The sequence below is a fragment of the Dendrobates tinctorius genome, unplaced genomic scaffold (genome assembly GCF_039654945.1).
Source record: "Dendrobates tinctorius isolate UK_male_01 unplaced genomic scaffold, ASM3965494v1 ptg000216l, whole genome shotgun sequence".
In the NCBI taxonomy this organism is placed as follows: Eukaryota; Metazoa; Chordata; class Amphibia; order Anura; family Dendrobatidae; genus Dendrobates; species Dendrobates tinctorius.
The window spans coordinates 1106277-1133851 of NW_027361883.1; the positions used below are offsets into that span (position 1 = coordinate 1106277).

Consider the following 27575-nt stretch of genomic DNA (forward strand, 5'->3'; position numbering starts at 1 on the left):
AGTGTTGAGCGATACCATCCGATACCGTGAAGTATCAGATCGGATTGGATCGGACCGATACCCAAAAAGTATCGGGTATCGCCGATTCCGATACCGGAAGTCCCATTCAAGTCAATGGGACAGAAATATCGGAATTAAAAAAAACCCTTTCTTTACTTGCACATCCTGTTCGGGAGTGGGGAAGAGTGTGGGCGGTGCGTGGGCGGACACTATGCGTGTCTGTGTGTGCGGGGGTCTGTGCGGGCCTGCCGGGGGTCTGTACGGGCCTGCCGGGAGTCTGTGCGGGCCTGCCGGGGGTCTGTGCGGACTGCCGGGGGTCTGTGCGGACTGCCGGGGGTCTGTACGGGCCGCCGGGGGTCTGTGCCGGCTGCCGGGGGTCTGTGCGGGCCTGCCGGGGGTCTGTACGGGCCTGCCGGGGGTCTGTGCGGACTGCCGGGGGTCTGTGCCGGCTGCCGGGGGTCTGTACGGGCCGCCGGGGGTCTGTACCGGCTGCCGGGGGTCTGTACGGGCCGCCGGGGGTCTGTACCGGCTGCCGGGGGTCTGTGCCGGCTGCCGGGGCTCTGTGCGGGCCTGCCGGGGGTCTTGTGTGTGTGCAGGCATCGTCCGATGGGACTACAAGTCCCATTGGGCGATGCCTGCTACAATGACAGTGATTGACACATTAGCCAATGATGGGACAGTAGTAGTCCCATCATCCGGCAAATGTGCTGAATGTAAAAAAAAATATATATATACATACTACATACATACTACATATATACAACATTCATACAACATACATACATACTACATACAGTGCCTACAAGTAGTATTCAACCCCTTGCAGATTTAGCAGGTTTACACATTCGGAATTAACTTGGCATTGTGACATTTGGACTGTAGATCAGCCTGGAAGTGTGAAATGCACTGCAGCAAAAAAGAATGTTATTTCTTTGTTTAATTTTTTTTTTAAATTGTGAAAAGTTTATTCAGAGGGTCATTTATTATTCAACCCCTCAAACCACCAGAATTCTGTTTGGTTCCCCTAAAGTATTAAGAAGTATTTCAGGCACAAAGAACAATGAGCTTCACATGTTTGGATTAATTATCTCTTTTTCCAGCCTTTTCTGACTATTTAAGACCCTCCCCAAACTTGTGAACAGCACTCATACATGGTCAACATGGGAAAGACAAAGGAGCATTCCAAGGCCATCAGAGACAAGATCGTGGAGGGTCACAAAGCTGGCAAGGGGTACAAAACCCTTTCCAAGGAGTTGGGCCTACCTGTCTCCACTGTTGGGAGCATCATCCGGAAGTGGAAGGCTTATGGAACTACTGTTAGCCTTCCACGGCCAGGACAGCCTTTGAAAGTTTCCTCCCGTGCCGAGGCCAGGCTTGTCCGAAGAGTCAAGGCTAACCCAAGGACAACAAGGAAGGAGCTCCGGGAAGAACTCATGGCAGTGGGGACATTGGTTTCAGTCAATACCATAAGTAACGTACTCCACCGCAATGGTCTCCGTTCCAGACGAGCCCGTAAGGTACCTTTACTTTCAAAGCGTCATGTCAAGGCTCGTCTACAGTTTGCTCATGATCACTTGGAGGACTCTGAGACAGACTGGTTCAAGGTTCTCTGGTCTGATGAGACCAAGATCGAGATCTTTGGTGCCAACCACACACGTGACGTTTGGAGACTGGATGGCACTGCATACGACCCCAAGAATACCATCCCTACAGTCAAGCATGGTGGTGGCAGCATCATGCTGTGGGGCTGTTTCTCAGCCAAGGGGCCTGGCCATCTGGTCCGCATCCATGGGAAGATGGATAGCACGGCCTACCTGGAGATTTTGGCCAAGAACCTCCGCTCCTCCATCAAGGATCTTAAGATGCGTCGTCATTTCATCTTCCAACAAGACAACGACCCAAAGCACACAGCCAACAAAACCAAGGCCTGGTTCAAGGGGCAAAAAATCAAGGTGTTGGAGTGGCCTAGTCAGTCTCCTGACCTTAACCCAATTGAAAACTTGTGGAAGGAGCTCAAGATTAAAGTCCACATGAGACACCCAAAGAACCTAGATAACTTGGAGAAGATCTGCATGGAGGAGTGGGCCAAGATAACTCCAGAGACCTGTGCCGGCCTGATCAGGTCTTATAAAAGACGATTATTAGCTGTAATTGCAAACAAGGGTTATTCCACAAAATATTAAACCTAGGGGTTGAATAATAATTGACCCACACTTTTATGTTTAAAATTTATTAAAATTCAACTGAGCAACATAACTTTTTGGTTTGTAAGATTTATGCATCTGTTAATAAATCCTGCTCTAGTGTGAAGTTTGAAGGCTCTAACTTATTTGCATCTTATCAAACCTGCTAAATCTGCAGGGGGTTGAATACTACTTGTAGGCACTGTATATACTACATTCATACAGCATACATACATACTACATACATACTACATATATACTACATTCATACAACATATACATACTACATATATACTACATTGATACAACATACAGTATGTATGTATGTTGTATGAATGGCCCGCACAGACCCCCGGCAGTCCGCACAGACTCCCGGCAGCCGACACAGACCCCCGGCAGGCCCATACAGACCCCCGGCAGGCCCGCACAGACCGCGCATCATGATGACATCATTTCAGCAGCCAATCACAGCCACAACAGTGGCTAATTGCATTATGGGAACTTCCGATTCCGGTATCCGATATTGTAAAAATATCGGTGCTCGGTATCGGAATTCCGATATTGCGAATATCGGCCGATACCTGATATTTGCCGTATCGGAATGCTTAACACTAGTGTTGAGACAGTGAGGATGTACTGCTTTCCAGAGCTGCTGGGGATGGCCAGTGGTCCACAGTGTCCAACAATATGTCATGAACCGGGGGGGTTTGGTTCCTTCAGGGGGACCCCCCAGGCGTGGGCATTTTCGCTCCCATCTGACTCTGTCGCGTCAGACGGTGGAGGGATTTTTTCAGGCACTGGGCCTTATATACGACGACCCCGATCGCGTCTCTTTAGCTGAGTCCACATTGCGCCAACTTCAGCAACGAGGCTGGCTGGCGGAGGAATATTACTCTGAGTTCTGGAGATGGGCCACGGACACGAAGTGGAATGACCCCGCACTCCGTAGTCAGTTCTGTGAGGGACTTACAGTGAGTGTGAAGGATGCCTTAGTTCTGTATGAGACTCCTGACTCCCTTGAGGTGGCCATGTCTCTGGCAATCTGGGTTGATCGCTATCTTCACCAGAGACATAGGGAGTCACCTCTGAGTGCGGGAGGTTCGGGGTCAAGAGAAGTCAGCAATGAGCCTACTGAAAAACCCATGCAGGTGGGGGCAGCATCCCATTCTGGTAAATTGCCTGTTATCCGGTGTAAGAGGGAGTGTGATTTTTTGTGGTCAAATGGGCCATTTCGTGGGCACATGTCCCTCCCGCCCACATACAGTAGTAAACAACTGCCTGGAAAACTAGATGGCCCAGGTTGCGGGGAGGTTAGCATCAAGGGTGTCATCTACACCTCCATGGGTATGACACAGATTTTTCTACCAGCCGTAATCCATGCGGGTGGGATTAAGGTGGACGTGTCTGCATTTCTGGGCAGTGGGGTGGGGTTTAATTTGATCGACGCTAGGTTCGTCCAGTTCCAGGTCCTCATCCCACATACTATAAATAAAAGATCCATATCATATAGACCCCACAAAGTGACTTCAAATGTGATGTGGTCCCCCCCCAAAAAAATGGTGTTGTAAGAATGAAAAATCGCTGGTCAACTTTTAACCCTTATAGCTTCCTAACAAAAAAAAATTTTGGTTCCAAAATTGGGCTGATGTAAGTAGACATGTGGGAAATGTTATTTATTAAGTATTTTGTGCGAAATATCTATGTGATGTAAGGGCATGAAAATTCAAATTTGAAAAATTGCAAAATGTTCAAAAATTTTCATCAAATTTCATTTTTTTTTCACAAATAAACGCAAGTCATATCGAAGAAATTTTACCACTAAGATGAAGTACAATATGTCACGAGAAAACAATGTCAGAAATATCAGGATCCATGGAAGCGTTCCAGAGTTATAGCCTCATAAAGGGACAGTGGTCAGAATTGTAAAAATTGGCCTGGTTATTAACGTGCAAACCACCTTTGGAGGTAAAGGGGTTAATCAGATTGTTGGGGCAAAATGGTTCTGTAAGATGGACCTCAGGGGGTGTCAGGCAAACCAAACTTTTGTCTCAGTTCCAGTTAGGAAATTGCAGTTCTCTCTGGCGACCCCCTTATCCTCAGGTCAGTCAGGGAACTGCACCTAGGTAAGTAGTTGCCGGAAATGCGTCGCCAAGTGTGACGGTACCCAAAGATCTCTCATATTTGTCTGTTGAGGGTTCTTCCCTGCAGAACTTGGACTCATTTACAGATGATTTTATCACGGATCTTCCCGTGTCGGCGGGAAATACTGTAATACTGGTGGTGGTGGATAGATTTAGTAAAATGTCTCATTTTATCGCTTTGCCAGCTTTACCGAATGCCAAATCCTTGGCGCAAGTTTTCAATAGGGAAGTAATTAGATTACATGGGATCCCGATCGATATTGTTTCTGATCGGGGGTGCAGTTTGTCTCCACGTTTTGGAGGGCATTTTGCACCCGTCTGGGGATCCACTTGTCATTTTCTTCCGCATTTCACCCGCAGTCTAATGGGCAGACTGAACGGGTCAAAAAGACTCTAGAGACGTACCTCAGATGTTTGGTGTCTCAGACTCAGGAGGACTGAGTTACCTAATTACCTAAGGCTGAATTTGTAAGTCCTCGTTTTTCGGGACATTGGGTTCCATCCTCAGTTTAGTTCTTTTAATGGTAATCGCCCTTTTGGATTTCCGGAGGAAGAACGGTTTTCATCTTCCCTTTCTACCATATGGCAGGGGGTTACGAATAATTTGAGGAAGATGGAATCCAAATAGGAGTGTGGCTGATTGGAGACCTTGTGTGTTGGGGACTTGGTGTGGCTGTCCTCTTGGAACATGAAGTTGAAGGTTCCGTCTTGGAAACTGGGTCCCAGGTGTATCGGTCCTTATAAGTTCGTGGCCATCGCCAATCCCGTAGCATTCCACATTAGGATCCATAATGTATTTCATCGTTCTCTCCTCAAAGAAATACATCGCATGTTCTGTCCCATTACCTCTAACACCGTCTCCTGTCATTGACGATAGTAATCTGGAGTCTCAGATTGGGAAGATCTTGGATTCTCATCTTGTCCGTCGATCGCTTCAGTATCTGGTACATCGGAGGGTGTACGGTCCTGAGGAAAGGATGTGGCTACCAGCATCTGATGTTCATGCCGCCAGACCGGTCCAGGATTTTCACGTGCCACACACCAATAAGCCTGTTACTGAGGTTTCGAAGGTCTCTCGTCAAAGAGGGGGTACCATCCCCCGGGTTACTGCGACAGTGTGGAGCCAGAATACCACAGCGTCTGATTGCTCCTACTCCAGGGCCGAGAAGAAGCACTTCTAAATTTTAAATGTTTATTTCTTCTGGCAGAACAGGGGTTAATCAGCCATGTTGGAAATCCCTGTGCTCACAGCTGAGCTCCGGTAGCCACTCCCTTTCTCTATATAATCTGGGCTCTGTTACTAATCTTTGTCAGAGCTAGCATTTGCTGCATGGCTAATGGAGGGAGAGAGGAGTTCATATGAGAGATGGAGGAGTTATCTGTGACTGTTGCTTGGTTTCTATGTGTGGTAATTCCCTATCCTTCTCTATTTTAGTATATTCCTCTACCTCCACGCCCCGGTGCATTCCTCTGTTATATGTGTGCATGCCTGGAGTCTTCTGTTAACCCTTGTTTGTCTGGTTGGTGTATTATGGTGCACAGTAGCGCCCCCTCTTCCCTGTGTGGGGGAAGAGAACACAAGGACGGCTAACTCTGGAGATAAGGCAAGGGTGGTGGCCCTGGCATCTTCACCTTCAGAAGTATCCCGGGAAGCCGGGCGAGCTAGGGCACCCCCTAGTGTTAGGGACAGGGAAGGAGCCCCTGGTCCCCGACAGCTGTGGCTGTTACGGTGACTGTCGGTTGCGCTCTTCTTTCTCCTCACCATGTCGCGGTGGTGGATGGGACGGTGACAGACGGGAGACGCCACATTCTGGTGACAATGAACAATCAGCGCTGAGCGGAAATATTTACATTAGAGAAAGCGACAAAAAAAGAATTCTACCCAAATACATAAAGTCTACAGCAGTGTACAAACCTTCCTGTGTGACCGGTGGTGTCAGCGCCATTGTAACCTGCAGCAATTCCAGGGAAAAGCATCAAAAAGCCGCAAGAGGCGCCTACAACGAAGTGTAAACGAGGACCTGACCGGAGCCGCCAGTGCGGAGCCGTGTACAGCGGAGGGATAACAGCCAGAGCACTGCAGCGCCCAGAGCGGAGGGATACGGTGACAGAACGCACACAGAGACTCCATCTCCCAGCAGGCAGCGCGCCTGTGACATATTTGACGGCAGCACGTACTGCGCGATGACGTCGCTCTGAGGGCGGAGCCGTTAGTCCCAGACATGGCGGAGCTGGAGACAGCGGCGGAACATGAGCGGATCCTGCGGGAGATCGAGAGCACCGAGACGGCCTGTATTGGCCCCACACTGCGGTGAGTGCCGGAGGGAGAGACAGCAGAGAGACAGCCCCTGACAGGAGAGGGAGAGAGACAGCCCCTGACAGGAGAGAGAGAGAGACAGCCCCTGACAGGAGAGAGAGAGAGAGACAGCCCCTGACAGGAGAGAGAGAGAGAGAGACAGCCCCTGACAGGAGAGAGAGAGAGAGACAGCCCCTGACAGGAGAGAGAGAGAGAGACAGCCCCTGACAGGAGAGAGAGAGAGAGACAGCCCCTGACAGGAGAGAGAGAGACAGCCCCTGACAGGAGAGAGAGAGAGAGACAGCCCCTGACAGGAGAGAGAGAGAGACGACAGCCCCTGACAGGAGAGAGAGAGAGACGACAGCCCCTGCCAGGAGAGAGAGAGAGACGACAGCCCCTGCCAGGAGAGAGAGAGAGACGACAGCCCCTGCCAGGAGAGAGAGAGAGACGACAGCCCCTGCCAGGAGAGAGAGAGAGACGACAGCCCCTGCCAGGAGAGAGAGAGAGACGACAGCCCCTGCCAGGAGAGAGAGAGAGACGACAGCCCCTGCCAGGAGAGAGAGAGAGACGACAGCCCCTGCCAGGAGAGAGAGAGAGACGACAGCCCCTGCCAGGAGAGAGAGAGAGACGACAGCCCCTGCCAGGAGAGAGAGAGAGACGACAGCCCCTGCCAGGAGAGAGAGAGAGACGACAGCCCCTGCCAGGAGAGAGAGAGAGACGACAGCCCCTGCCAGGAGAGAGAGAGAGACGACAGCCCCTGCCAGGAGAGAGAGGGAGACGACAGCCCCTGCCAGGAGAGAGAGGGAGACGACAGCCCCTGCCAGGAGAGAGAGGGAGACGACAGCCCCTGCCAGGAGAGAGAGGGAGACGACAGCCCCTGCCAGGAGAGAGAGGGAGACGACAGCCCCTGCCAGGAGAGAGAGGGAGACGACAGCCCCTGCCAGGAGAGAGAGGGAGACGACAGCCCCTGCCAGGAGAGAGAGGGAGACGACAGCCCCTGCCAGGAGAGAGAGGGAGACGACAGCCCCTGCCAGGAGAGAGAGGGAGACGACAGCCCCTGCCAGGAGAGAGAGGGAGACGACAGCCCCTGCCAGGAGAGAGAGGGAGACGACAGCCCCTGCCAGGAGAGAGAGGGAGACGACAGCCCCTGCCAGGAGAGAGAGGGAGACGACAGCCCCTGCCAGGAGAGAGAGGGAGACGACAGCCCCTGCCAGGAGAGAGAGGGAGACGACAGCCCCTGCCAGGAGAGAGAGGGAGACGACAGCCCCTGCCAGGAGAGAGAGGGAGACGACAGCCCCTGCCAGGAGAGAGAGGGAGACGACAGCCCCTGCCAGGAGAGAGAGGGAGACGACAGCCCCTGCCAGGAGAGAGAGGGAGACGACAGCCCCTGCCGGGAGAGAGAGGGAGACGACAGCCCCTGCCGGGAGAGAGAGGGAGACGACAGCCCCTGCCGGGAGAGAGAGGGAGAAAGAGAAGACAGCCCCTGCCGGGAGAGAGAGGGAGAAAGAGAAGACAGCCCCTGCCGGGAGAGAGAGGGAGAAAGAGAAGACAGCCCCTGCCGGGAGAGAGAGGGAGAAAGAGAAGACAGCCCCTGCCGGGAGAGAGAGGGAGAAAGAGAAGACAGCCCCTGCCGGGAGAGAGAGGGAGAAAGAGAAGACAGCCCCTGCCGGGAGAGAGAGGGAGAAAGAGAAGACAGCCCCTGCCGGGAGAGAGAGGGAGAAAGAGAAGACAGCCCCTGCCGGGAGAGAGAGGGAGAAAGAGAAGACAGCCCCTGCCGGGAGAGAGAGGGAGAAAGAGAAGACAGCCCCTGCCGGGAGAGAGAGGGAGAAAGAGAAGACAGCCCCTGCCGGGAGAGAGAGGGAGAAAGAGAAGACAGCCCCTGCCGGGAGAGAGAGGGAGAAAGAGAAGACAGCCCCTGCCGGGAGAGAGAGGGAGAAAGAGAAGACAGCCCCTGCCGGGAGAGAGAGGGAGAAAGAGAAGACAGCCCCTGCCGGGAGAGAGAGGGAGAAAGAGAAGACAGCCCCTGCCGGGAGAGAGAGGGAGAAAGAGAAGACAGCCCCTGCCGGGAGAGAGAGGGAGAAAGAGAAGACAGCCCCTGCCGGGAGAGAGAGGGAGAAAGAGAAGACAGCCCCTGCCGGGAGAGAGAGGGAGAAAGAGAAGACAGCCCCTGCCGGGAGAGAGAGGGAGAAAGAGAAGACAGCCCCTGCCGGGAGAGAGAGGGAGAAAGAGAAGACAGCCCCTGCCGGGAGAGAGAGGGAGAAAGAGAAGACAGCCCCTGCCGGGAGAGAGAGGGAGAAAGAGAAGACAGCCCCTGCCGGGAGAGAGAGGGAGAAAGAGAAGACAGCCCCTGCCGGGAGAGAGAGGGAGAAAGAGAAGACAGCCCCTGCCGGGAGAGAGAGGGAGAAAGAGAAGACAGCCCCTGCCGGGAGAGAGAGGGAGAAAGAGAAGACAGCCCCTGCCGGGAGAGAGAGGGAGAAAGAGAAGACAGCCCCTGCCGGGAGAGAGAGGGAGAAAGAGAAGACAGCCCCTGCCGGGAGAGAGAGGGAGAAAGAGAAGACAGCCCCTGCCGGGAGAGAGAGGGAGAAAGAGAAGACAGCCCCTGCCGGGAGAGAGAGGGAGAAAGAGAAGACAGCCCCTGCCGGGGGAGAGAGGGAGAAAGAGAAGACAGCCCCTGCCGGGGGAGAGAGGGAGAAAGAGAAGACAGCCCCTGCCGGGGGAGAGAGGGAGAAAGAGAAGACAGCCCCTGCCGGGGGAGAGAGGGAGAAAGAGAAGACAGCCCCTGCCGGGAGAGAGAGGGAGAAAGAGAAGACAGCCCCTGCCGGGAGAGAGAGGGAGAAAGAGAAGACAGCCCCTGCCGGGAGAGAGAGGGAGAAAGAGAAGACAGCCCCTGCCGGGAGAGAGAGGGAGAAAGAGAAGACAGCCCCTGCCGGGAGAGAGAGGGAGAAAGAGAAGACAGCCCCTGCCGGGAGAGAGAGGGAGAAAGAGAAGACAGCCCCTGCCGGGAGAGAGAGGGAGAAAGAGAAGACAGCCCCTGCCGGGAGAGAGAGGGAGAAAGAGAAGACAGCCCCTGCCGGGAGAGAGAGGGAGAAAGAGAAGACAGCCCCTGCCGGGAGAGAGAGGGAGAAAGAGAAGACAGCCCCTGCCGGGAGAGAGAGGGAGAAAGAGAAGACAGCCCCTGCCGGGAGAGAGAGGGAGAAAGAGAAGACAGCCCCTGCCGGGAGAGAGAGGGAGAAAGAGAAGACAGCCCCTGCCGGGAGAGAGAGGGAGAAAGAGAAGACAGCCCCTGCCGGGAGAGAGAGGGAGAAAGAGAAGACAGCCCCTGCCGGGAGAGAGAGGGAGAAAGAGAAGACAGCCCCTGCCGGGAGAGAGAGGGAGAAAGAGAAGACAGCCCCTGCCGGGAGAGAGAGGGAGAAAGAGAAGACAGCCCCTGCCGGGAGAGAGAGGGAGAAAGAGAAGACAGCCCCTGCCGGGAGAGAGAGGGAGAAAGAGAAGACAGCCCCTGCCGGGAGAGAGAGGGAGAAAGAGAAGACAGCCCCTGCCGGGAGAGAGAGGGAGAAAGAGAAGACAGCCCCTGCCGGGAGAGAGAGGGAGAAAGAGAAGACAGCCCCTGCCGGGAGAGAGAGGGAGAAAGAGAAGACAGCCCCTGCCGGGAGAGAGAGGGAGAAAGAGAAGACAGCCCCTGCCGGGAGAGAGAGGGAGAAAGAGAAGACAGCCCCTGCCGGGAGAGAGAGGGAGAAAGAGAAGACAGCCCCTGCCGGGAGAGAGAGGGAGAAAGAGAAGACAGCCCCTGCCGGGAGAGAGAGGGAGAAAGAGAAGACAGCCCCTGCCGGGAGAGAGAGGGAGAAAGAGAAGACAGCCCCTGCCGGGAGAGAGAGGGAGAAAGAGAAGACAGCCCCTGCCGGGAGAGAGAGGGAGAAAGAGAAGACAGCCCCTGCCGGGAGAGAGAGGGAGAAAGAGAAGACAGCCCCTGCCGGGAGAGAGAGGGAGAAAGAGAAGACAGCCCCTGCCGGGAGAGAGAGGGAGAAAGAGAAGACAGCCCCTGCCGGGAGAGAGAGGGAGAAAGAGAAGACAGCCCCTGCCGGGAGAGAGAGGGAGAAAGAGAAGACAGCCCCTGCCGGGAGAGAGAGGGAGAAAGAGAAGACAGCCCCTGCCGGGAGAGAGAGGGAGAAAGAGAAGACAGCCCCTGCCGGGAGAGAGAGGGAGAAAGAGAAGACAGCCCCTGCCGGGAGAGAGAGGGAGAAAGAGAAGACAGCCCCTGCCGGGAGAGAGAGGGAGAAAGAGAAGACAGCCCCTGCCGGGAGAGAGAGGGAGAAAGAGAAGACAGCCCCTGCCGGGAGAGAGAGGGAGAAAGAGAAGACAGCCCCTGCCGGGAGAGAGAGGGAGAAAGAGAAGACAGCCCCTGCCGGGAGAGAGAGGGAGAAAGAGAAGACAGCCCCTGCCGGGAGAGAGAGGGAGAAAGAGAAGACAGCCCCTGCCGGGAGAGAGAGGGAGAAAGAGAAGACAGCCCCTGCCGGGAGAGAGAGGGAGAAAGAGAAGACAGCCCCTGCCGGGAGAGAGAGGGAGAAAGAGAAGACAGCCCCTGCCGGGAGAGAGAGGGAGAAAGAGAAGACAGCCCCTGCCGGGAGAGAGAGGGAGAAAGAGAAGACAGCCCCTGCCGGGAGAGAGAGGGAGAAAGAGAAGACAGCCCCTGCCGGGAGAGAGAGGGAGAAAGAGAAGACAGCCCCTGCCGGGAGAGAGAGGGAGAAAGAGAAGACAGCCCCTGCCGGGAGAGAGAGGGAGAAAGAGAAGACAGCCCCTGCCGGGAGAGAGAGGGAGAAAGAGAAGACAGCCCCTGCCGGGAGAGAGAGGGAGAAAGAGAAGACAGCCCCTGCCGGGAGAGAGAGGGAGAAAGAGAAGACAGCCCCTGCCGGGAGAGAGAGGGAGAAAGAGAAGACAGCCCCTGCCGGGAGAGAGAGGGAGAAAGAGAAGACAGCCCCTGACGGGAGAGAGAGGGAGAAAGAGAAGACAGCCCCTGACAGGAGAGAGGGAGACGACAGCCCCCGACAGGAGAGAGACGGAGAAAGAGACACAGCCCCCGACAGGAGAGAGAGGGAGACGACAGCCCCCGACAGGAGAGAGAGGGAGACGACAGCCCCCGACAGGAGAGAGACGGAGAAAGAGAGACAGCCCCCGACAGGAGAGAGACGGAGAAAGAGAGACAGCCCCCGACAGGAGAGAGACGGAGAAAGAGAGACAGGCCCCGACAGGAGGTGGCTCTCTTAGGCTATGTGCCCACGTTGCAGAAATGCTGCGGAATTGTCCGCAGTATTTCCGCAACTCCCTGACGCGGGTAAAACACAAGCGTTTTTAGCTTGCAGAATGCTTGCGCTTTCCAAGCGATTGGAAGCATCGCTTGGAAAAGTGGTTGACAGGTTGGTCACACATAAGCATAGCGCTTGACAAGTGTGACCAACTTCTTACTATTGATGCCGCCTATGCAGCATCAGTAGTAAAGATAGAATGTTAAAAATAATAAAAAAATTAAAAATAGATACTTACCCTCGGTCAGCCCCCAGAGTCCTCCCGGCCCTCATTGGCGCTGCCGGCATCTTCTGTTTCCACTCCAGGGATGCCTTGCGACAATGACCTCTGCTGATGTAGCATCACGCGAGACCTCTACGTCATCAGAGGTCATTCGCACACAGCATCCCTGGGAACGGAAGATGCCGGCAGCGTGGCTGAGAGGCGTGAGGACTCCGGGGGCCTGGAGGAGAGCACCACGCTGTCATCTGTGTATTGGCGGCGGGTTCTGCAGATCCTCTGTGTTCAGTTGTATAGTGGCTGATTTGCAGTTCCTGGCTGCAGCCACAGTACAGAGGGTGGAGCTGCGCTCTGCAGCTGATCACATCCGGCTGGCTCCGGTAACAGCTGATTGGCAGAGGACCTGGTGCTGCTCCTCTCTTGTCTGACACATGTCGTTTCCTAGGGATAGGTTATGACTGTGGAGCCGGGGAACCTTTCTTCAGCCCAGGACATTGGGATATTCATAACCTCATTTGCGGCCGTACAAAATTATCAGCTAATAAATGATCCTGCTATGTGTAGTCCAAATGACCTCCCCCTAATATGGTGGTGGGCGGCTTCCTTCCATGAGCTATGATGTTGGGTGGGATTGATGGTGATGTTACTATTTGTAACTGCTTCTTCAGATTTGGGTCAGTTTGAAGTCAACTCTTTGTGACTCTTTTTCTTTTCAGTTTTATAAAGATCTTGCAGCAGTAAGTTGTCCTTACACAGATGTAGATTACACTGCAGGTCTACTCAAGAGTGAAGTTCAGAGGTCTGCAGTATACATCAAACAAGAGACACTGAGTCTGTCATATATACATCACATAGGACACATCGGGACTACTGTATATACATCACATAGGATGCACAGACTGCCGTATACGCATCCCGTGGGAGACACCGAGACTGCGGCGTACGCATCCCGTGGGAGACACCGAGACTGCGGCGTACGCATCCCGTGGGAGACACCGAGACTGCGGCGTACGCATCCCGTGGGAGACACCGAGACTGCGGCGTACGCATCCCGTGGGAGACACCGAGACTGCGGCGTACGCATCCCGTGGGAGACACCGAGTCTCACGGAAGAGCCTGACTCTTTGCCCCCTCCCTGCTCTGCTCGCTGTGGAACCTGACTATTTGTCCTCTAGTTCTTCTTGTGTTTTCCTTAGACTGTTGCCTCCTGACTCCTTGAATAGTCACAGCTGTATTCCCCTGTATGTTCTCTCCTGCACCACCGTGGTCCTGTACGGCGCCATCTCTTTGTACAAGGTTCCTTGCTGTTACCTGGTGAGCGCTGTGTGCCCCCTGCTCAGGAGGAGACGTCAGCCAGCGCCACAGGCAAATGCACTGTAGGTCAAGATGCAAGAACAGGTCGCCGACTCTTGTCGTCTCCTGATCCTGGTGCAGAAAAGACCCCCAATGACGCTTTCAGCTCTGCTACATGAGCGCCAGGAAGCGTTCGCTGGCTGCTGTCGGTTCACCCGTGTCTCGCACGTCTTCCTCTATACACAAAAGGTTATAATTAGAAAAAGAGACTTGGTGGATGTGATGTCGTTATTCGCACGCAGCCGCAATGCAGGAGCCTGTGTTGAGTTCTACTCTTAGGGCTTTTGTCATACACTACAATCTATTCCAGAGCTGTATTCACAATGCTGCTGGCTGCAGCTTGGGTCTATGTGTCGGTGCTCTATACCTGAGGTGAATCCTTCCTGAGGGATAGCTGGGGCGGTGCTCAGGTGGGTTAGTGACTGAGCGACCGGTGTGTAGAGACCAGCAAAGAAAACCTGCAGCTCGCGATGCGATGACACTGCAGTAAGTTCATGATCGTGAAGGATCCCGCTAGAGGAACAGCTTCAGAATAATGACCGTCTGTAGCTGTGGAGTGTGAGGTCAACGCTGATGCCTGTTATTCCAGATCAGTTCATCACAGATTGCAAGCCCTGGCACAGTGCTGTGGCTGCTGGGCGCCCCCTGCTGGAGGTCAGGGAGCAGAGGTCGCCCTGGCACAGTGCTGTGGCTGCTGGGCGCCCCCTGCTGGAGGTGAGGGAGCAGAGGTCGCCCTGGCACAGTGCTGTGGCTGCTTGGCGCACCCTGCTGGAGGTCAGGGAGCAGAGGTCGCCCTGGCACAGTGCTGTGTGATGTGGCTGCTCGGCTCCCCCTGCTGGAGGTCAGGGAGCAGAGGTCGCCCTGGCACAGTGCTGTGTGATGTGGCTGCTCGGCTCCCCCTGCTGGAGGCCAGGGAGCAGAGGTTGCCCTGGCACAGTGCTGTGTGATGTGGCTGCTCGGCGCCCCCTCCTGGAGGTCAGGGAGCAGAGGTTGCCCTGGCACAGTGTTCTGTGATGTGGCTACTGGATCTATGGTGACAGGCTCGCTGGTAGCAGCCGCCCCCGATGACTTGCTCTCTATTTTCGGACTTCCTGTGCTTCTCTTGTTCCATACCGGATAGCGCTAGGTGTCTTATTTTTTCCTGTGCAGGCGACGGGCACCGCGGTGCTCACAGATTATTGGCCCGGCCTGGGGAAAGTGCTCCATGGTCCTTGTCTATATTCCCTATTCACTGCATCGGTTGTCAGGAGGGAGGAGGGTGACATGGGGCGGGCAGGATCATCCTAGGAATATGTGTAGTGGGATTGCCCACACTGTGCTCTGATTATAGGGGGCTGATTGGAGTAGTAGTACTGTGCTCTGGTTGTAGGGGGCTGTTTGGAGTAGTAGTAATGTGCTCTGGTTGTAGTGGGGCTGTTTGGAGTAGTAGTACTGTGCTCTGGTTGTAGTGGGGCTGTTTGGAGTAGTAGTACTGTGCTCTGGTTGTAGTGGGGCTGTTTGGAGTAGTAGTAATGTGCTCTGGTTGTAGTGGGGCTGTTTGGAGTAGTACTGTACCTTGGTTGTCGGTGGCTGATTGGAGTAGTAGTACTGTGCTCTGGTTGTAGGGGGATGATTGGAGTAGTACTGTACTCTGGTTGTAGGGGGATGATTGGAGTAGTAGTAATGTGCTCTGGTTGTAGTGGGGCTGTTTGGAGTAGTAGTACTGTGCTCTGGTTGTAGGGGGATGATTGGAGTAGTAGTACTGTGCACTGGTTGTAGGGGGATGATTGGAGTAGTAGTACTGTGCACTGGTTGTAGGGGGCTGATTGGAGTAGTAGTACTGTGCTCTGGTTGTAGAAGGCTGATTGGAGTAGTAGTACTGTGCTCTGGTTGTAGGGGGATGATTGGAGTAGTAGTACTGTGCTCTGGTTGTAGGGGGATGATTGGAGTAGTAGTACTGTGCACTGGTTGTAGGGGGCTGATTGGAGTAGTAGTGCTGTGCTCTGGTTATAGGGGGATGATTGGAGTAGTAGTACTGTGCTCTGGTTATAGGGGGATGATTGGAGTAGTAGTACTGTGCTCTGGTTGTAGGGGGATGATTGGAGTAGTAGTACTGTGCTCTGGTTGTAGGGGGATGATTGGAGTAGTAGTGCTGTGCTCTGGTTATAGGGGGATGATTGGAGTAGTAGTACTGTGCTCTGGTTGTAGGGGGATGATTGGAGTAGTAGTACTGTGCTCTGGTTGTAGGGGGATGATTGGAGTAGTGGTACTCTGCTCTGGTTGTAGGGGGATGATTGGAGTAGTGGTACTCTGCTCTGGTTGTAGGGGGATGATTGGAGTAGTGGTACAATGCTGTGGTTGTAGGGGGATGATTGGAGTAGTGGTACTGTGCACTGGTTGTAGGGGGCTGATTGGAGTAGTAGTGCTGTGCTCTGGTTGTAGGGGGATGATTGGAGTAGTAGTACAAAGCTTTGGTTGTAGGGGGCTGATTGGAGTAGTAGTACTGTGCACTGGTTGTAGGGGGCTGATTGGAGTAGTAGTACTGTGCTCTGGTTGTAGGGGATGATTGGAGTGGTAGTGCTGTGCTCTGGTTGTAGGGGGATGATTGGAGTAGTAATACAAAGCTTTGGTTGTAGGGGGCTGATTGGAGTAGTAGTACTGTGCACTGGTTGTAGGGGGCTGATTGGAGTTGGAGTAGTAGTACTGTGCACTGGTTGTAGGGGGCTGATTGGAGTAGTAGTACTGTGCACTGGTTGTAGGGGGCTGATTGGAGTAGTGGTACTGTGCTCTGGTTGTAGGGGGATGATTGGAGTAGTGGTACTGTGCTCTGGTTGTAGGGGGCTGATTGGAGTAGTAGTACTGTGCACTGGTTGTAGGGGGCTGATTGGAGTAGTAGTACTGTGCTCTGGTTGTAGGGGGATGATTGGAGTGGTAGTGCTGTGCTCTGGTTGTAGGGGGATGATTGGAGTAGTAGTACAAAGCTTTGGTTGTAGGGGGCTGATTGGAGTAGTAGTACTGTGCACTGGTTGTAGGGGGCTGATTGGAGTAGTAGTACTGTGCACTGGTTGTAGGGGGCTGATTGGAGTAGTAGTACTGTGCTCTGGTTGTAGGGGGCTGATTGGAGTAGTAGTACTGTGCTCTGGTTGTAGGGGGATGATTGGAGTGGTAGTACTGTGCTCTGGTTATAGGGGGATGATTGGAGTAGTGGTACTGTGCTCTGGTTGTAGGGGGATGATTGGATTGGAGTAGTGGTACTCTGCTCTGGTTGTAGGGGGATGATTGGAGTAGTGGTACTCTGCTCTGGTTGTACGGGGATGATTGGAGTAGTAGTGCTGTGCTCTGGTTGTAGGGGGATGATTGGAGTAGTAGTACTGTGCACTGGTTGTAGGGGGCTGATTGGAGTAGTAGTACTGTGCTCTGGTTGTAGGGGGATGATTGGAGTGGTAGTGCTGTGCTCTGGTTGTAGGGGGATGATTGGAGTAGTAGTACAAAGCTTTGGTTGTAGGGGGCTGATTGGAGTAGTAGTACTGTGCACTGGTTGTAGGGGGCTGATTGGCGTAGTAGTACTGTGCACTGGTTGTAGGGGGCTGATTGGAGTAGTAGTACTGTGCTCTGGTTGTAGGGGGCTGATTGGAGTAGTAGTACTGTGCTCTGGTTATAGGGGGATGATTGGAGTAGTGGTACTGTGCTCTGGTTGTAGGGGGATGATTGGATTGGAGTAGTGGTACTCTGCTCTGGTTGTAGGGGGATGATTGGAGTAGTGGTACTCTGCTCTGGTTGTACGGGGATGATTGGAGTAGTAGTGCTGTGCTCTGGTTGTAGGGGGATGATTGGAGTAGTAGTACTGTGCTCTGGTTGTACGGGGATGATTGGAGTAGTAGTACAAAGCTTTGGTTGTAGTGGGGCTGACTGGAGTAGTAATACTGTGCTCTGGTTGTAGGGGGATGATTGGAGTAGTAGTACTCTGCTCTGGTTGTAGGGGGCTGATTGGAGTAGTAGTACAAAGCTTTGGTTGTAGTGGGGCTGACTGGAGTAGTAATACTGTGCTCTGGTTGTAGGGGGCTGATTGGAGTAGTAGTACTGTGCACTGGTTGTAGGGGCTGATTGGAGTAGTAGTACTGTGCTCTGGTTGTAGGGGGATGATTGGAGTAGTAGTACTGTGCTCTGGTTGTAGGGGGATGATTGGAGTAGTAGTACTGTGCTCTGGTTGTAGGGGGATGATTGGAGTGGTAGTGCTGTGCTCTGGTTATAGGGGGATGATTGGAGTAGTAGTACTGTGCTCTGGTTGTAGGGGGCTGATTGGAGTAGTAGTACTGTGCACTGGTTGTAGGGGGCTGATTGGAGTAGTAGTACTGTGCTCTGGTTGTAGAAGGCTGATTGGAGTAGTAGTACTGTGCTCTGGTTGTAGGGGGATGATTGGAGTAGTAGTACTGTGCTCTGGTTGTAGGGGGATGATTGGAGTAGTAGTATTGTGCTCTGGTTGTAGGGAGATGATTGGAGTAGTACTGTGCTCTGGTTGTAGGGAGATGATTGGAGTAGTACTGTGCTCTGGTTGTAGGGGGCTGATTGGAGTAGTACTGTGCTCTGGTTGTAGGGGGCTGATTGGAGTAGTAGTACTGTGCTCTGGTTGTAGGGAGATGATTGGAGTAGTAGTACTGTGCTCTGGTTGTAGGGGGATGATTGGAGTAGTAGTACTGTGCTCTGGTTGTAGGGGGATGATTAGAGTAGTAGTACTGTGTTCTGGTTGTAGGGGGATGATTGGAGTAGTGGTACTGTGCTCTGGTTGTAGGGGGATGATTGGATTGGAGTAGTGGTACTCTGCTCTGGTTGTAGGGGGATGATTGGAGTAGTGGTACTGTGCTCTGGTTGTAGGGGGATGATTGGAGTAGTGGTACTGTACTCTGGTTGTAGGGGGATGATTGGAGTAGTAGTACTGTGCTCTGGTTGTAGGGGGATGATTGGAGTAGTAGTGCTGTCCTCTGGTTGTAGGGGGATGATTGGAGTAGTAGTACTGTGCTCTGGTTGTAGGGGGCTGATTGGAGTAGTAGTACTGTGCTCTGGTTGTAGGGGGATGATTGGAGTGGTAGTACTGTGCTCTGGTTGTAGGGGGATGATTGGAGTAGTAGTACTGTGATCTGGTTGTAGGGGGCTGATTGGAGTAGTAGTACAAAGCTTTGGTTGTAGTGGGGCTGACTGGAGTAGTAGTACTCTGCTCTGGTTGTAGGGGGCTGATTGGAGTAGTAGTACTGTGCACTGGTTGTAGGGGGCTGATTGGAGTAGTAGTACTGTGCTCTGGTTGTAGGGGGATGATTGGAGTAGTAGTACTGTGCTCTGGTTATAGGGGGATGATTGGAGTAGTAGTACTGTGCTCTGGTTGTAGGGGGATGATTGGAGTAGTAGTACTGTGCACTGGTTGTAGGGGGCTGATTGGAGTAGTAGTACTGTGCTCTGGTTGTAGGGGGATGATTGGAGTGGTAGTGCTGTGCTCTGGTTATAGGGGGATGATTGGAGTAGTAGTACTGTGCTCTGGTTGTAGGGGGATGATTGGAGTAGTAGTACTGTGCTCTGGTTATAGGGGGCTGATTGGAGTAGTCGTACAAAGCTTTGGTTGTAGTGGGGCTGACTGGAGTAGTAATACTGTGCTCTGGTTGTAGGGGGATGATTGGAGTAGTAGTACTGTGCTCTGGTTGTAGGGGGCTGATTGGAGTAGTAGTACAAAGCTTTGGTTGTAGTGGGGCTGACTGGAGTAGTAGTGCTGTGCTCTGGTTGTAGGGGAATGATTGGAGTAGTAGTACTCTGCTCTGGTTGTAGTGCGGCTGACTGGAGTAGTAATACTGTGCTCTGGTTGTAGGAGGATGATTGGAGTAGTAGTACTGTGCTCTGGTTGTAGGGGGATGATTGGAGTAGTAGTACAAAGCTTTGGTTGTAGTGGGGCTGACTGGAGTAGTAGTGCTGTGCTCTGGTTGTAGGGGGATGATTGGAGTAGTAGTACTCTGCTCTGGTTGTAGGGGGCTGATTGGAGTAGTAGTACTGTGCTCTGGTTGTAGGGGGATGATTGGAGTAGTAGTACTGTGCTCTGGTTGTAGGGGGATGATTGGAGTAGTAGTACTGTGCTCTGGTTGTAGGGGGATGATTAGAGTAGTAGTACTGTGCTCTGGTTGTAGGGGGATGATTGGAGTAGTAGTACTGTGCTCTGGATGTAGGGGGATGATTGGAGTAGTGGTACTGTGCTCTGGTTGTAGGGGGATGATTGGAGTAGTAGTACTGTGCACTGGTTGTAGGGGGATGATTGGAGTAGTAGTAGTACTGTGCTCTGGTTGTAGGGGGATGATTGGAGTAGTAGTACTGTGCTCTGGTTGTAGGGGGATGATTGGAGTAGTAGTACTGTGCTCTGGTTGTAGGGGGATGATTGGAGTAGTAGTACTGTGCTCTGGTTGTAGGGAGATGATTGGAGTAGTACTGTGCTCTGGTTGTAGGGGGCTGATTGGAGTAGTAGTACTGTGCTCTGGTTGTAGGGGGATGATTGGAGTAGTAGTACTGTGCTCTGGTTGTAGGGGGATGATTGGAGTAGTAGTACTGTGCTCTGGTTGTAGGGGGATGATTGGAGTAGTGGTACTGTGCTCTGGTTGTAGGGGTATGATTGGATTGGAGTGGTGGTACTCTGCTCTGGTTGTAGGGGGCTGATTGGAGTAGTAGTACTGTGCTCTGGTTGTAGGGGGATGATTGGAGTAGTAGTACTGTGCTCTGGTTGTAGGGGGATGATTGGAGTAGTAGTACTGTGCTCTGGTTGTAGGGGGATGATTGGAGTAGTAGTACTGTGCTCTGGTTGTAGGGGGATGATTGGAGTAGTAGTACTGTGCACTGGTTGTAGGGGGATGATTGGAGTAGTAGTACTGTGCTCTGGTTGTAGGGGGATGATTGGAGTAGTGGTACAGTGTGCCCCGGTTGTAGGGGGATGATTGGAGTAGTGGTACAGTGTGCCCCGGTTGTAGGGGGATGATTGGAGTAGTGGTACAGTGCGCCCCGGTTGTAGGGGGCTGATTGGAGTAGTAGTACTGTGCACTGGTTGTAGGGGGATGATTGGAGTAGTAGTACTGTGCTCTGGTTGTAGGGGGATGATTGGAGTAGTGGTACAGTGTGCCCCGGTTGTAGGGGGATGATTGGAGTAGTGGTACAGTGCGCCCCGGTTGTAGGGGGCTGATTGGAGTAGTAGTACTGTGCTCTGGTTGTAGGGGGATGATTGGAGTAGTGGTACAGTGCGCCCCGGTTGTAGGGGGATGATTGGAGTAGTGGTACAGTGCGCCCCGGTTGTAGGGGGATGATTGGAGTAGTGGTACAGTGCGCCCCGGTTGTAGGGGGATGATTGGAGTGGTAGTACTGTGCTCTGGTTGTAGGGGGATGATTGGAGTAGTAGTACAGTGCGCCCCGGTTGTAGGGGGATGATTGGAGTAGTAGTACAGTGCGCCCCGGTTGTAGGCTGCCGGCTTGCAGTTGAAGTGCTCTGCTTGGAGTTGGTCACATGCTCTCCGGTTGCCGCTGTCTCTTGTGTGGATTATTCGCTTTCTGTAGTTCTGTTATTTAAAAAAATAAAATTTCACATTTTAATAAAGATATTGAAAAACTGGATCAAGTTCAGAGAAGAGCTGCCGGGATGGTGACCGGTCTGCAAACCCTGTCCTATGAGGAACGGGTACAGGATCTGGGAAGACTGAGAGGAGACTTAATAGCTGTCTACAAATATCTGAAGGGCTGTCACATTGTAGAAGGATCATCTTTATTCTCATTTGCACAAGGAAAGACTAGAAGCAATGGGATGAAACTGAATGGGAGGAGACACAGATTAGATATTAGAAAAAACTTTTTGACAGTTAGAGTGATCAATGAGTGGAACAGGCAGCCACGAGAAGTGGTGAGTTCTCCTTCAATGGAAGTCTTCAAACAGAGGCTGGACAGACATCTGACTGGGATGATTTGATGAATCCTGCATTGAGCAGGGGGTTGAACCAGATGGCCCAGGAGGTCCCTTCCAACTCTACGATTCTATGTTCTCTCTGGTTTGTGCCTGTGAATACTGCAGAATATTGGATATTTTGCAGTGTGACACGAGACGTTGTGTACAGTCTTGCAGAGCCCCTTGTGTGTGGCTGGACGATCTCTCTGGTAGCAGCCTCTTTATTTTTCTAGTTTCTTTCCCTGTGTGATAGTAACCAGGTGTGTTGCTTCCCTCTGCTGGTCAGTGTGCGTGTGTGCGGGCTGATTGCAGTAGATGGGCACTGGGCATCTCCCTTCTGATCCCGCACCTAGTACTTATGCCACCTGACATCGGACAGCAGCCATCGCTAGTTCTGCCTCCGAGATGTTACTTTACCCAACACAGAAATTAAAATCTGGGCTGAAACTGATCAGCCCCCTGTGTATGAAGGTCTGCACCACAAGTCCTGTTCTGCACCCACATTTTATGTAGCTCCATGAGATATGAGACTCTCACAGCACAGAGTATTTTAAGAGAATGAGAAACATGTGCAAGGGCCCAGGCTGACTTCACATATTGTGTCGTGACTCATTGCCTGTAATTGCTACAAAATAAATAAAATCAACGTGTAATTTGGTGGGGTGAGATTAATTAATGCCACCTAGAATTAATGATGCGGGGACCCCCGGCTGACCCCCAGTACAGGAGGAGCTCTGCGTCTGGCCCTCGGCACATTTACAGGGCCCCTTCCTGTTCTGGCATCATCAGTCAGCAGCATGATGACACTGCCCCCTTGTGGACAGTGAGGGGTACTACAAGAAGTCACATCACAAGGACATACAGTAAGTGGAGGAACAAGTCCACAGAAATGAACGATGGCCAGGCAGGGAAGAAGCCTCACTAGCTGCTGGAATGCAAAGAACAGGGGATGATGGGAGTAGTCACTTATACCAGCAGCTCCTGAGAGTAAAGAGGCCACAATGCGGTCACATCACTGTGCACAGGGAAGTACAATTAATTGAGGGGACAAGACACCGATCTACCGACTGCGTCAGCACCATGGGGACCCAGAGGTCAGACCCCATCGCTCGGAGCACAAGTATCCTAGTGGGGTGGGAATACCCCACCAAGCAAACCCCCCAGAAAGCAGCCAATAATTACTCCGACTTGTCCTACAAGAATCTAAGCCCTCATAAAGTAAAGGAAATATATAGAGTATCATCAGAGCCCTCCCGACGATCCGCTGAGCGAGGAAGCTGCTGTTCAGTTATATAGGACTAAAGTCTCGGGAGCTGTAGGACCGGGCACAACCACTGCAACATGGGAGGCGCCCCACCTGGGACATGAGGGTGTCAGAAGTCTGTCTTTCTCTTATCTTATAGTGATGACCTCTGCTAATCATAAGCCGTCCATATAACAGTCCTGAATAATCCATAATGACCGGGGCTTGACCAGATTTTAAAGGGGTCAGACAATGTCACTAAGCTGTAGCTCGCACTGCACATCTGCAGCTGCAGGGACTTGTAATTACAGCTTTGGAAGTGACTAGAGTAGAGGACCAGTAGTACCAGACTGACCGTAGTCCTGGTGTGCATGTCATCTGAGGACGATGACTACTTTTCAGGCTGTCGGCCCCGCTCTTATGTCCCTGCTGGACAATGACTACTTTTCAGGCTGACTGCCCCGCTCTGGTGTCTCTCCCGGATGATGACTACTTTTCAGGTTGACTTCCCCGCTCTGGTATCTCTCCCGGATGATGACTACTTTTCAGGCTGACTGCCACGCTCTGGTGTCTCTCCCGGATGATGACTACTTTTCAGGCTGACTGCCCCGCTCTGGTATCTCTCCCGGATGATGACTACTTTTCAGGCTGACTGTCCCGCTCTGGTGTCTCTCCCGGATGATGACTACTTTTCAGGCTGACTGCCCCGCTCTGGTGTCTCTCCCGGATGATGACTACTTTTCAGGCTGACTTCTCCGCTCTGGTATCTCTCCCGGATGATGACTACTTTTCAGGCTGACTGCCCCGTTCTGGTGTCTCTCCCGGATGATGGCTACTTTTCAGGCTGACTGCCCCGCTCTGGTATCTCTCCCGGATGATGACTACTTTTCAGGCTGACTTCCCTGCTCTGGTATCTCTCCCGGATGATGACTACTTTTCAGGCTGACTGCCCCGCTCTGGTGTTTCTCCCGGATGATGACTACTTTTCAGGCTGACTGCCCCCTCTGGTGTCTCTCCCGGATGATGACTACTTTTCAGGCTGACTGCCCCGCTCTGGTGTCTCTCCCGGATGATGACTACTTTTCAGGCTGACTTCCCCGCTCTGGTGTCTCTCCCGGATGATGACTACTTTTCAGGCTGACTGCCCCGCTCTGGTGTCTCTCCCGGATGATGACTACTTTTCAGGCTGACTGCCCCGCTCTGGTGTCTCTCCCGGATGATGACTACTTTTTCAGTTTGACTTCCTCGCTCTGGTATCTCTCCCGGATGATGACTACTTTTCAGGCTGACTGTCCCGCTCTGGTGTCTCTCCCGGATGATGACTACTTTTCAGGCTGACTGCCCCGCTCTGGTGTCTCTCCCGGATGATGACTACTTTTCAGGCTGACTGCCCCGCTCTGGTGTCTCTCCCGGATGATGACTACTTTTCAGGCTGACTGTCCCGCTCTGGTGTCTCTCCCGGATGATGACTACTTTTCAGGCTGACTGCCCCGCTCTGGTGTCTCTCCCGGATGATGACTACTTTTCAGGCTGACTGCCCCGCTCTGGTGTCTCTCCCGGATGATGACTACTTTTCAGGCTGACTTGCTTGCTCCATTGCATCTGATGATTGACACCACTTGTACGTTCCGAGCGTAGATAATAAAAGTGTCGGTCCCGGCCTCCGGAGTAATTGATTCCATCGATATGGAGCAGAAACTGACGTGACCTCGTGCTCGCCTCGCATGTGTCTGCAGCGCTTGGCAGGGGGAGCTTGCAGCTAACTCTGTTCATGCCCTCAGCTAAACTCTGTGCCTTTCACAGGATAGGAAAAATGTTTTTCTTTTTTTAATGCTTAGTCACAAGTGGTGTATGCACCATTTATGGTGAAATAGACTGCAAATATATTGCTGGTTATCCCTTATGCCTGTGGAAGGGCACTCGGGGCTGGATGGCGCCCATGGGAGGGCACTCGGGGCTGGATGGCGCCCATGGGAGGGCACTCGGGGCTGGATGGTGCCCATGTCTTTGCAGGTGCCCGTAGAACGAGGATGTCCTCGCTGCAGGTGCCCATGGAGAATCATAGAACATTAGAGATGGAAGGCTTCCTCCAGGGTCATCGTGTCTAACCCCCTGCTCAATACAGGATTCACTAAATCATCTCTGTGAAGAATATTGGAGATATAATTTCATGCCAATTGTTTGTATCCTATGTGGCATGGGATTATAAAACCCCTTCATTGTGCACCTAGCTCAGTAGGGGGGTAATGCCTCAATGGGCTGTGAGTGACAGGTCTCACTCAGTCAGCTCAGAGCAGAACATAAGGCTTGCTGCCATGTGAATACCTGTGAGGGGCGAAGGAGACTCCATTTTGGATTTATTAATTCAGGCCCAATATAGATCTTCCTTTACTCCTGAAGTGGCCTCCACCCTTGAGAGAAGTACACAAATCCCCAAAAGATCAGAACCTTTGCCAAAGGACTAGAGAATTAGAGGACACATAACATAGTAACATAGTTAGCAAGGCCGAAAAGCCATTAGTCCATCCAGTTCAGCCTATATTCCGTCAGTATAATTCCCCCAATCTACGTCCTTCTACAGAACCTAATAACTGTAAGATACAATATTGTTTAGTTACAGGAAGACATCCAGGCCTCTCTTGAACCCTCCGACTGAGTTCGCCATCACCACCTCCTCAGACAGGGAATTCCAGATTCTCACTGCCCTAACAGTAAAGAATCCCCTTCTATGTTGGTGGAAAAACCTTTTCTCCTCCAGACGCAGAGAATGCCTCCTTGTGACCGTCACCTTCCTTGGTATAAACAGATCCTCGGAGAGATATTTGTATTGTCCCCTTATATACTTTTCCATGGTTATTAGATCGCCCCTCAGTCGTCTTTTTTCTAGACTAAATAATCCTAATTTTGCTAATCTCTCTGGGTATTGTAGTTCCCCATCCCCTTTATTAATTTTGTTGCCCTCCTTTGTACCCGCTCTAGTTCCATTATATCCTTCCTGAGCACCGGTACCCAAAACTGTACACAGTACTCCATGTGCGGTCTAACCAGGGATTTGTACAGAGGCAGTATAATGCTCTCGTCATGTGTATCCAGACCTCTTTTAATGCACACAATGATCCTGTTTGCCTTGGCAGCGGCTGCCCGGCACTGGCTGCTCCAGGTAAGTTTATCATTAACTAGGAACCCTAAGTCCTTCTCCGTGTCAGATTTACCCAGTGGTTTCCCGTTCAGTGTGTCATGGTGATATTGATTCCTTCTTCCCATGTGTATAACCTTACATTTATCATTGATAAACTGCATCTGCCACCTTTCGGCCCAAGTTTCCAACTTATCCAGATCCATCTGTAGCAGAATACTATCTTCTCTTGTATTGACTGCTTTACGTAGTTTTGTATCATCTGCAAATATTGATATTTCCAGTTCACCACCTGACAGCACCATGGAGGACGTCCTTATCCTCATTGGGACAGGAAACAGAGGTTAAAAGGACCCTCCCCTTAACACCCTTCAGTGTTTTTTCCTGTCCCAAGGAGGATAGGAACAACGAGAGGAGCTCCTATCCCTGACCTTACTGGGCAGATCGGCTAGGATCGGGGGGGCCCAGCCTTTCCCTTCCTGCCGCCAAGTGATCTGCGGCTGACACCCATCCTGAAGGGTCCCTCAGCCTACCTCAGTGTAGCGCTGCTCCTGAGGATCGAGCCGCTTCCTCCTGCCTGGGGGTTCTCGGCTCAGGACGCGCTGCCTCCAGGCTTCCTCCCCGAGGGTGGCGGGCGTTCCAGCGGGGGATCTGGCCACGTCCCCCCGGTGCTTCCGGGTCGCGGCCGGCTTCAGTACAACGTAGCAGCGTTACGTCTACAGACCGGCCAGAGGACTTCTGGGTCAGCGGTCCAGCGTTCCAGAAGGCCAGCTCTTCAGGAGGGTATTGTATAAATAGGGTCATTAGCGTTGTGCAGGCTGCTCTACTATCATACAGGGACTGTTTCCATTAGTTAGGATGGAAGATCCCACTAAAGCAGAGGTTGGCTCAGAGCAAAGCCAGGGGCGCGTGAGTAAGCTTCTAAAAGCATTACCACCTTTAACCCCTTCCCTAAATTTAGAAACGCATAGCCCGTACTCTGTGTATTCTAGGAGGAGAAACCTGCCGTGACAGCTGCTAAGAAGGATAGCAAGGAATCGGGGGGGGGGGGGGGGGGGGAAATAAGAAATGCCCCATCTGTATGGCCAAGCTGCCCAAGACCTGGTAGAAGCACCTCTGTGTGGCCTGAATGGTGAAAATTGTTGGAGAGGAACAAGCCTCCTTAATGGCCAATATGAGATCCATCATAAGACAGGAGGTCCAGGCTTCTTTCTCGGGCCTGGGATATCTCCAGACCACACAGTCAGAACCTCAGGGTTCTCGGAATAGACAGAGGGAATCTGTCATATCCTCGGAAGACGATGTATCAGAGGGTTCTGACCAGGAAGAGGGGGAAACCCTTATTGACCCACCGGAAGGGGGGAAGCGGTACCTCTTTTCATCCGAGGACACAGATGAACTCCTCCGACCAGTGCGTGATACCATGCAAGTAGAGGAAACGCCGAAAGCCCGCTCTATTCAGGATGAGATGTTCGGCGGTCTACGTTCTCAGATGAGTAGAGTGTTCCCGGTGAATGCCCACATCCGCTCCATGTTCCTGGAGGCATGGGCTGACGCCAGAAAGACTGGTGATCCCGAGAGACTTCAGACTGCGTCTGCCTTTTGATGCCGAGGATGTCAGGACCTGGGAGGATGTTCCCAAGGTGGTGAAAAGGACTTCTATCCCATTCCAGAACTTCTCCAGCCTGAAGGAGCCTATGGCCAATATTGCCGCAACATCAGTGGCTCGCTCTGTGCACCTATGGGTGGACGACTTGGAAGAGCATTTAAGAG

The 27575-nt window shown here is 52.5% G+C and overlaps 1 protein-coding gene across 2 annotated transcripts in view; it reads left to right on the plus strand.

The window, feature by feature from the left end:
• The first annotated feature begins 6481 nt into the window (after positions 1-6481).
• EXOC6B (exocyst complex component 6B) overlaps positions 6482-27575 on the plus strand; it is a 187009-nt gene continuing 165915 nt past the window's right edge. For both annotated transcript variants that reach the window (XM_073555069.1, XM_073555070.1), the window contains exon 1: positions 6482-6635. In XM_073555069.1, the coding sequence (XP_073411170.1) occupies positions 6547-6635 (89 nt within the window). In that variant the 5' untranslated portion in view covers positions 6482-6546. The remainder of the gene's footprint in view (positions 6636-27575) is intronic.